This window comes from Xyrauchen texanus, chromosome 1, assembly GCF_025860055.1.
Source record: "Xyrauchen texanus isolate HMW12.3.18 chromosome 1, RBS_HiC_50CHRs, whole genome shotgun sequence".
Lineage (NCBI taxonomy): Eukaryota > Metazoa > Chordata > Actinopteri > Cypriniformes > Catostomidae > Xyrauchen > Xyrauchen texanus.
Window position 1 is genome coordinate 17,931,515 of NC_068276.1, and position 10,257 is coordinate 17,941,771.

The 10,257-nt window shown below is 39.1% G+C and overlaps 1 protein-coding gene across 1 annotated transcript; it reads right to left on the reverse strand.

Annotated features, from left to right (window-relative positions):
- Nucleotides 1-3,356: 3,356 nt before the first annotated feature.
- Nucleotides 3,357-9,237, reverse strand: cnpy4 (canopy FGF signaling regulator 4). The gene is made up of 6 exons (XM_052126928.1): nt 9,061-9,237; nt 8,611-8,737; nt 6,961-7,057; nt 6,608-6,730; nt 4,156-4,273; nt 3,357-3,986 (listed from the first exon to the last, which is right to left on the reverse strand). The coding sequence occupies exons 1-6, from the start codon at nt 9,143-9,145 to the stop codon at nt 3,883-3,885; spliced, it is 654 nt and encodes a 217-aa protein (XP_051982888.1). The 5' UTR covers nt 9,146-9,237; the 3' UTR covers nt 3,357-3,882.
- Between the last annotated feature and the right edge of the window lie 1,020 nt (nt 9,238-10,257).

Genomic DNA, 10,257 nt, shown 5'->3' on the forward strand with positions numbered 1-10,257 from the left:
TGTACCTGCTGAGATAAAACTTAATGAAACCCCTGCTGAATTTCAGCTTATTCAGGTTTGTTATCTGGAGACAATCGCTAAGGGTTTCAAAATAATTACTGGACACTTGCATCATGCACAACGAGCCACATGATAAAATGCACAGATTGACTGTCTTAGGAGGTGGAGGCAACTGACACTTGTCTTCTGCCACCCGGATAAAGCTGAGAAACCACGCCACCACAAGGACTTACTAAGTATTGGGAACTGGATATTCTACATTGGGGAGAAAAGGGATATATATATATATACACACACTCACCTAAAGGATTATTAGGAACACCATACTAATACTGTGTTTGACCCCCTTTCGCCTTCAGAACTGCCTTAATTCTACGTGGCATTGATTCAACAAGGTGCTGAAAGCATTCATTAGAAATGTTGGCCCATATTGATAGGATAGCATCTTGCAGTTGATGGAGATTTGTGGGATGCACATTCAGGGCACGAAGCTCCCGTTCCACCACATCCCAAAGATGCTCTATTGGGTTGAGATCTGGTGACTGTGGGGGCCATTTTAGTACAGTGAACTCATTGTCATGTTCAAGAAACCACTTTGAAATGATTCAAGCTTTGTGACATGGTGCATTATCCTGCTGGAAGTAGCCATCAGGGGATGGGTACATGGTGGCCATAAAGGGATGGACATGGTCAGAAACAACGCTCAGGTAGGCCGTGGCATTTAAACGATGCACAATTGGCACTAAGGGGCCTAAAGTGTGCCAAGAAAACATCCCCCACACCATTACACCACCACCACCAGCCTGCACAGTGGTAACAAGGCATGATGGATCCATAATCTCATTCTGTTTATGCCAAATTCTGACTCTACCATCTGAATGTCTCAACAGAAATCGAGACTCATCAGACCAGGCAACATTTTTCCAGTCTTCAATTGTCCAATTTTGGTGAGCTCTTGCCAATTGTAGCCTCTTTTTCCTATTTGTAGTGGAGATGAGTGGTACCCGGTGGGGTCGTCTGCTGTTGTAGCCCATCCGCCTCAAGGTTGTGCGTGTTGTGGCTTCACAAATGCTTTGCTGCATACCTCGGTTGTAACCAGTGGTTATTTCAGGCAAAGTTGCTCTTCTATCAGCTTGAATCAGTCGTCCCATTCTCCTCTGACCTCTAGCATCAACAAGGCATTTTTGCCCACAGGACTGCCACATACTGGATGTTTTTCCCTTTTCACACCATTCTTTGTAAACCCTAGAAATGGTTGTGCGTGAAAATCCCAGTAACTGAGCAGATTGTGAAATACTCAGACCGGCCCGTCTGGCACCAACAACCATGCCACGCTCAAAATTGCTTAAATCACCTTTCTTTCCCATTCTGACATTCAGTTTGGAGTTCAGGAGATTGTCTTGACCAGGACCACACCCCTAAATGCATTGAAGCAACTGCCATGTGATTGGTTGATTAGATAATTGCATTAATGAGAAATTGAACAGGTGTTCCTAATAATCCTTTAGGTGAGTGTACGTACGTACATACGTACATACATACATACACACACACACACACACACACACACACACAGTGAGGGAAAAAGGTATTTGATCCCATTGCTGATTTTGTACGTTTGCCCACTGACAAAGAAATGATCAGCCTATAATTTGAATGGTGAGAGACAGAATAACAACAAAAAAATCCAGAAAAATGCATGTCAAAAAGTTTATATATTGAATTGCATTTTAATGAGTGAAATAAGTATTCGACCCCCTCTCAGAGATTTCTTGCTCCCAGGTGTCTTTTATACAGGTAACGAGCCGAGATTAGGAGCACACTCTTAAAGGGAGTGCTCCTAATCTCAGTTTGTTACCTGTATAAAAGACACCTGATCACATAAGCAATCAATCAGATTCCAAAATCTCCACCATGGCCAAGACCAAAGAGCTGTCCAAGGTTGTTAGGGACAAGATTGTAGATCTACACAAGGCTGGAATGGGCTACAAAACCATCGCCAAGCAGCTTGGTGAGAAGGTGACAACAGTTGGTGCAATTATTCGCAAATGGAAGAAACACAAAAGAACTGCCAATCTCCCTCGGTCTGGGGCTCCATGCAAGATCTCACCACGTGGAGTTGCAATGATTGTGAGAACAGTGAGGAATCAGCCCAGAACTACACGGGAGGATCTTGTCAATGATCTCAAGGCAGCTGGGACCAGTCACCAAGAAAACAACTGGTAACACACTACGCCGTGAAGGACTGAAATCCTGCAGCGCCCGCAAGGTCCCCCTGCTCAAGAAAGCACATGTACATGTCTGTCTGAAGTTTGCCAATTAACACCTGAATGATTCAGAGGAGAACTGGGTGAAAGTGTTGTGGTCAGATGAGACCAAAATCGAGCTCTTTGGCATCAACTCAACTCGCCATGTTTGGAGGAGGAGGAATGCTGCCTATGACCCCAAGAACACCATCCCCACAGTCAAACATGGTGAAAACATTATGCTTTGGGGGTGTTTTTCTGCTAAGGGGACAGGACAATTTCACTGCATCAAATGAGTTGGATGTTATTGCGATGGACGGGGCCATGTATCGTCAAATCTTGGGTGAGAACCACCTTCCCTCAGCCAGGGCATTGAAAATGGGCCAAAACACACGGCCAAGGCAACAAAGGAGTGGCTCAAGAAGAAGCACATTAAGGTCCTGGAGTGGTCTAGCCAGTCTCCAGACCTTAATCCCATTGAATATCTGTGGAGGGAGCTGAAGGTTCGAGTTGCCAAACGTCAGCCTCGAAACCTTAATGACTTGAAGATCTGCAAAGAGGAGTGGGACAAAATCCCTCCTGAGATGTGTGCAAACCTGGTGGCCAACTACAAGAAATGTCTGATCTCTGTGATTGCCAAACAAGCGTTATGCCACCAAGTACGAAGTCATGTTTTACAGAGGGCTTGAATTCGTATTTCCCTCATTTAAATGCAATTCAATTTATAAAATTTTTGACATGTTTTATTTTATATATATATATATATATATATTTATTAAATATAAAAACTGCATTTTAGGATTTGACCATGCTAATTCTGCTCCAGGTGAGACTTGAACTCACAGCCTCAAGACATATAATTGTGGCACAGTAGGCAAAAACAAGACTCATTGACAATAGCATAACAAACTACACCAAGCCCATCAATAATAAGTGCCAGCACACTGGGGAAGATCTTTTTCCTATGTAAATAAAATTATGAGGCTAGACCTAAAGTTGAAGGGGGGTTAAAAAAAAAAAAAAGAGTTACCGGCATTACGTTCACGCACCCAAATAAAGAAGGCACACACTCATTATTCATAACAAATATTTTATTATTAAAAACTGTCTATACATATTGCTTCGAGACAAAAAATTACATTATTAAAGTTCCCCCCAAAAATACAAAAATCTTTAAACCATCTGCTTTTAAATTCAGCAAACTGGAAAAAGGTGTAGCAAAGGCAAGTCACATGATTGTGCATTCTGGATAAATACTTATACAAACACAAACGTGGTCTATTAAAAAACTGTTCTAAAGACAACCCTCTGAGACATTAGATAGTGAATTTCTTCATTAGTATTAACACTGCATTAATAAAGAGCAATTCAACATATGTCTGGATGGACAAAGAGGTAAAACATCAAGGGCTGTTCATGTCTCATATGGCAGGAAGAACAGATTTGGAAACATTTTAGACCGATTTTAAGGACTTTTGATGCTACTGTGCTCTTAGGAATTTTTTTAAATACTTTTCCATATGCCTTATGTTTCCTTGGTTTCGGACAACAATTTTTATCAACTATAATGACACATCACTCCGTACATTTGTGCAAATGGAGGCCCGCTCTTCAACCATTATGACTCATTATGCTTTCACAATTCTCCTGTATCATGGGTTTGCCTTCTTCCCTCTCCTTCATTCACCTCCTTTGATCGTTTCATTCCCATGTCACCTTTCCATGCCTCTTTAAGGCACTCTGAAAGGAATGAAAAATAGCCTGAAAAATAGTGGTTGGGTGTGTGTGTGTATAAGAGAGAGCATGTTTGTCAGTAAGAGTTAAAGTGCATGTGTGTACGGAAAAATGCAGAGACAGGGAAAGAGAGAAAGACATACAGTAACAGAAAGACATCGAGTGCCTTTACTACCTTGGTCTGAGTTTCTGAGGACATGGGTTTCACAGAAGTATCTTTCAAGTCTCTCATCTTGATGATTAAAGTACCAGTTCTCTACAACCTCTTCATATTCTTCTAACATGGTCTCACACTGTAATATAAAACAGTTTCTTCACATACAGTGTGTGTGCAAACATACATTTTTATTTAGAATTTATATTTATTTAATCTATGTTACAATGCCTCCACAGAGACAATAGCCCAAGGGAAACATGGGCTTCAGTGGCTTACATAACAATGGTGAAGACATTCCAGTTAAAGCTGAAATGTGTAACGCTTTGAATTTTTTAATCCTTTCTCCAGTTCCAGCTTAATATGTAGAGTCAATGGCATGAGTATGAGGTGTGATCATCTGTTTGTTTAATCAATGGCAGGTAGGGAAGTACAACCCCAATTCTGAAAAAGTATAAAAAAATGCAAATAAAAACAATAAGGAGTGATTTGTAAATGTTATTCACCCTTTGCTATATTGAAAGCACCTTTTAAACTTAACAAACTTGTGTCTTCAGTGCCCAAATGCTTAATACGTTTTATTAGAAGAAATGATGACGTTTCACAGTGGTAAACACTCGACTGTCCCAACTTTTTTGGAGCGTGTTGCAATCATCTGATTTGAAATTACTGTACATTTAAAAAATAAACAATGAAATTCACAGGGTAAAACATCATATAATGTGTAGTTGTGGTGCTTTCAATATAGCAAAAGGTGAATACAATTAACAAATCACTCCTTTTTGTTTTTATTCGCTTTTTTTCATCGGGGTTGTACTCCGGATAGCTTTTCAAAAGTAATGCTTATTCTTGCAAATTAGTTTGGCACAGAAATTTAACCTTCGCTTAGCTCCGCCCCCTTGGCTACCATTGCTCATTCCGACAAGATTTGCAGAACTTCCCATAAGAATGAATGGGAGATTGCAGTCAACAGGGCAGTTTTTGGTAAGATATTCTCATAAACGGAATAGATAATATTCTTACGTGGGCTGAAATAAAGACTGATATTGTAAAGCATATTTATCTGCTGTTTTGTGAAACAGAATTGTTAAATTACACATTTGATTGACAACTGTGACAGCATTTGAAAGACTGTAAATCAGAATTTGTGTAAACACTTGAAAAGAGAAAAGTGTCATTTGATGGGGATTACACACCAGATAACATTAGCGTAAGTAAACAGAACGGCTCGTAACGTCTCATAACACACTCAATATGATGATGTTAACTCTTGATTTATCACCTTTACTAAAACATGAATCACTACATAAATGAATTAATGTTAAGTTATTTAGCATTAATTTACCATGAAGCAAATGTAGGTGTCCTTAATGATGTTATACAGTACATGTTCATTTGGGAATATGGCCTGATAGTTTAATCCATAGCATGCTCTTCTCTATATTTATTAAAAGATTAAAATACAAAACAAAACAATATGTATATCCTCTCTAAGTACCTCATCACTATTACAAGTGACCAACAAAATATTTTTTTTTACATTTTGTAGATCATCAAACTTCCACATAAACATACTCAAACACATCACTCCCGTAGACTCGCATTGGAAAAGAGCAAGCACTTGTCAGATAGGGACAATTACACAGTTCAGCTTTAAATAAATAGTTCACCCAAAAATGAAAATGCTCTCAACATTTACTCACCCTCATGCCATCCAAGATATGTGTGACTTTCTTTCATCTGCTGAACACAAATAAAAAATTTTAAGAATTTCTCAGCTCTTTTGGTCTATACAATGTAAGAGAATCTGTGCCAAAATGTTGAAGCTCCAAAATCCACATAAGGGCTGCATAAAAGAAATGCAGAGGACTCTGGTGGTTAAATCCATATATTCTGAAGCATATGATAAAACATTGAAAAAACATTTTCAAATCCTCCTCCTCCTGTTTTTGGTGATTCACATTCTTTGTGCATATCACCCCCTACTGGGTAGGGGGGAGAATTTATGATAAAAAAAATTACTGTATTTGAATGTATCTGTTCCACAAACAACTATCATATAATTTCAGAAGACATGGGTTTAACCACTGGAGTCATATGGAATACTTTTATGCTCCTTATGTGGATTTTGGAGCTTCAAAATCTTGGCACCTATTCACTTGCATTGTGAGGACCTACAGAGCTGAAATATTCTTCAAAATATTTTCATTTGTGTTCTGCAGAAGAAAGAAAGTCATACACATCTGTTATGCCTGGAGGATGAGTAAATCATGAGAGAATTTTCATTTTTGGGTGGACTATCCCTTTACGTGATCCTCTTTTTCAACCACTATGCTATTGTCACCCTTAGAACAACATACACATTAATCTCGATGTATCACTTAATGATAATCACTTGAGAAATATACAACACTTGACAAGCTCTTTCTCTGTGCCCTGCATTTGCTCATTTGTGTGTGAGCATGTTTATTACCTGTCTCTTCATGTCTGCCACCTCCACTGACGGTTCATCCCACAGTTCATAAGGAATCCCGAGTTCAACCTTCACTCCCTTATTCACCAGGTTCTGCAGTGTGCTCATTGTTTGACTTGTGCCCTGACAAAGACAGCAGTCTAACTTATCTACATGACAAAACAGTGTTTGCTTTAAATCAGATTGTGTTGTGAAATTAAATATCAAAATCAACAGCAGTGATTGGTCTATTGTCCTACTGTGCAAGACTGGAGGTTTTTCTTGTATGCTGACAATTTCAGGTAACAGAACAAGGCCAATTCTTCTGAATATTTAAGGCCCATTCAACATCCTGGGAAAAGACAGCTTCATACCTTAGCATAGCGAAGGCTTCCTGGTCTCTCAGCATGGACTCTGTACTGCAGTATTCTTTCACAGATGTTGTCCATAGCCTCAGTGAGTCGTGTCTCTCTGGAACCATAATAAAGTTATTTTTTATTTATGTGACTTTCATAGTAAAAACAACATGAAGCTATGTCTCAGTGGTCTCACTCTTTTCAAAGCACAATTTTCAAGGACATTTAATGTGCCCAAAAAGTGAAATATTTAAACAAATCACACAGGTCCATTTAAATAGAGCTTTTAATTTGGCATTTCTGTGTGTGTGTGTTTTCTCTGTATAGTTTCTCACCTCCAGATAAGCAGTTAGCTAAATAGCCCATTATTTTTGTCCAAATATGCCATATTCCACAACATACTGCGTTTTATAGCTAATGTCATTTTTAGGACAAGATTCCTTGATTCCGTCCTCAAAGCAGAGATGAGCATAGAATGTATGCTACAGGCATTTGTTCATGACATTTAACCATTGATGTTGTTTCACAATGTGCAGCCGGCAGTGTTGTATCGAATTGTGATCCCCGTTGGAATCTGTTTCCCCCTAGCCCAGATAAGGTATGGGGTTTGGTTAGGGTAGGTAGGGTAGTGTAGTGTAGGTTAGTGTAATGTAGGTTATGGTAGGTAGGGTAGTGTAGGTTAAGTTAGGTAGGGTAGTGTAGGGTTAGGGTCGGTAGGGTAGTGTATGTTAGGGTCAGTAGGGTAGTGTAGGTTAGGGTCAGTAGGGTAGGGTAGTGTAGGGTTAGGGTAGCTAGGGTAGTATAGGTTAGTGTAGTGTAGTGTAGGGTTAGGGTAGTGTAGGGTTAGGGTCGGTAGGGTAGTGTAGGTTAGGGTCAGTAGGGTAGGGTAGTGTAGGGTTAGGGTCGGTAGGGTAGTGTAGGTTAGGGTTGGTAGGGTAGTGTAGGTTAGGGTCTTGGTAGGGTAATGTAGGTTAGGGTCAGTAGGGTAGGGTAGGGTAGTGTAGTGTATGGTTAGGGTAGCTAGGGTAGTATAGGTTAGTGTAGTGTAGTGTAGGGTTAGGGTCGGTAGGCTAGTGTAGGTTAGGGTCGGTAGGGTAGTGTAGGTTAGGGTCGGCAGGGTAGTGTAGGTTAGGGTCGGTAGGGTAGTGTAGGTTAGGGTCAGTAGGGTAGTGTAGGCTAGGGTCAGTAGGGTAGGGTAGGGTTAGGGTAGCTAGGGTAGTATAGGTTAGTGTAGTGTAGATTAGGGTCAGTAGGGTAAGGTAGTGTTGGTTAGGGTAGTGTAGGTTAGGGTAGGTAGGGTAGTGTAGGTTGGGTAGGGAAGGGTTAGGCTTAGGTTTGTGCATGGGGGAATGCATTCTGACAGCGGAGAATATTACCATCAGAAACTGTTCCCCCCATACAAATCTGCTGGGGGGAAAACAGATCCCGATGGGGAAAAAGAGTTCGACACAACACCAGCAGTGACAAAACTATATGACTTTTTTATTTAAATATTTAATAAAATATTTTCCAGGACAAATAATTATTTTCCTTGACTTTTAGGTATTTTTCTAATTTTCCATTACTAGAAAACTGCATTGCAAAATTCTAGGTATTCCAAAACGCATGGGAAGATTTTATGTCCCAAGGAGCTCTAAAATACAGATATGTCTGTCTGTCATCACTTACGAGGTGTTGTACTTGATTTTGCGTCTGCGCTTGCCAGTGTCCAAAACTTCTCCGAGCTCTAGAACCTCCTTGGAGCGACCAGTTTTTTCCAAGGAGTCCTGCAACTCCACCGTCAGTAACTTACAAACTATTAAAAGAGCAGATGTATTGCAATTTATATATTGCAATTATTGCAAGCAAGTAGTTAAAAATGAAGAAACATTAAACCGAAGTTTCGGTTTGACATAACTGTATGACCAGTAACACAAACAAGTAGAGACATAAAGAGGCAATGTTTGCAGTTTGCACTTATGCATTATTTTCTGATACGGTTTCACAGCTGAGATCTTTGCAGCGACAATACATTTTAGAATTAAATGTAATGAATTTATTCCTGTATAACTCGTAGTTATGGCGAATGATGCACAAATTCATGCTTCTACATTAAACAGAGCATTTTTAGCTTCTTACCCTCGCATTTATTTGGCAAACGCTCTTCTTGGTCTGCCGAGGCAAGGCTAAGCATCCAGAGTAAGCAAAAAGCAAAAATGTACATTGTGACCTCCGTTTAATAACTTAGTTCAATATGCGTTTCCACATTGAAATTTTTGTTAGTTTTTGAGACGTTCAGACTGGTGGAACGGCGCATGCGCGCAACGACAGAGTTAAAGAAAACGCGTTATCGATGCAGGGCAGGCATAGTTAATCGAGACCCCAGCAAACATTAAAAAACGAAGTGCATAAAGGTTTTACTGGTCAATGTAAAGACAACGTGAGACGTAAGACAAACGTGCCACGCTATTAAATAAATGCAATGAAATAGTTTATTTATTATTTTCTTGCCTAACATTTCCATTAGTGAATACGTGAAGCTATATTTATTAATAAGTTTTAAAAGTGTTTATAAAATAAAATAAGACAATAATATACATTTAAAATAACTTGAAAACAAAATGCATTAAACGCCTAGTAATAAGAACAGTTATAGGGAGAAGAACATTAGATTGTTTAAGGAAATGCGCAAGGCAAGTTTATTTATATCTATATTTCATAAACAGAATATTTTCAAAAAAAGATACATAAATATAATTTAAAACTAATTAAGAACAAGAAATAAGAATAAAAAGTAATAATATAAATTTAAAAAATATTAAAATGAATAAAGAAAAATGAAAAGAATACAGAAACAAAATTATATTATGCGATCATTAAGTAAAGCACAGTGCTCCATCAGTAAATGCACAGCTGAACAGATGTGATTTCAGTCTGGACATGAATGTGGCTACTGTTGGAGCACATCTGACCTCTACTGGAAGCTGGTTCCAGCTGTGGGTGGCATAATAGCTAAACGCTGTCTTGCCTTGTTTTAAGTGAGCCCTTGGTATTTGTAACTGACTTGTTCCTAATGATCTAAGAGGTCTGTAAGTTTTGTAATTAACAAGCATATCTGCAATATATTGAGTTCCTATAGGCCAATGAGTGATTTATAAACTAGTAATCCAAGAAACCAGTGGAAAAACCTGAGGAAGTGTGGCACTTCAATGCAGCGAATAAGTGTGCTTTAATATACTTTTGAAAAGTGCTAACTGAGTAAACTCCTGGAAGGCTATCAGGGAGAGAGTTGCACAGCTTGGGACCATAGAGACTGAAAGATGACTCTCCACTTTT

Excerpts from the sequence above, each read along its gene's own strand:
- cnpy4 (XM_052126928.1), bottom strand. The coding sequence starts at position 9,145 with ATGTACATTTTTGCTTTTTGCTTACTCTGGATGCTTAGCCTTGCCTCG. Across the intron at positions 7,058-8,610 it reads AAAATCAAGTACAACACCTC|AGAGACACGACTCACTGAGG; the intron begins GTAAGTGATGAC and ends TTATGGTTCCAG. Across the intron at positions 4,274-6,607 it reads TGGCAGACATGAAGAGACAG|TGTGAGACCATGTTAGAAGA; the intron begins GTAATAAACATG and ends TTTATATTACAG.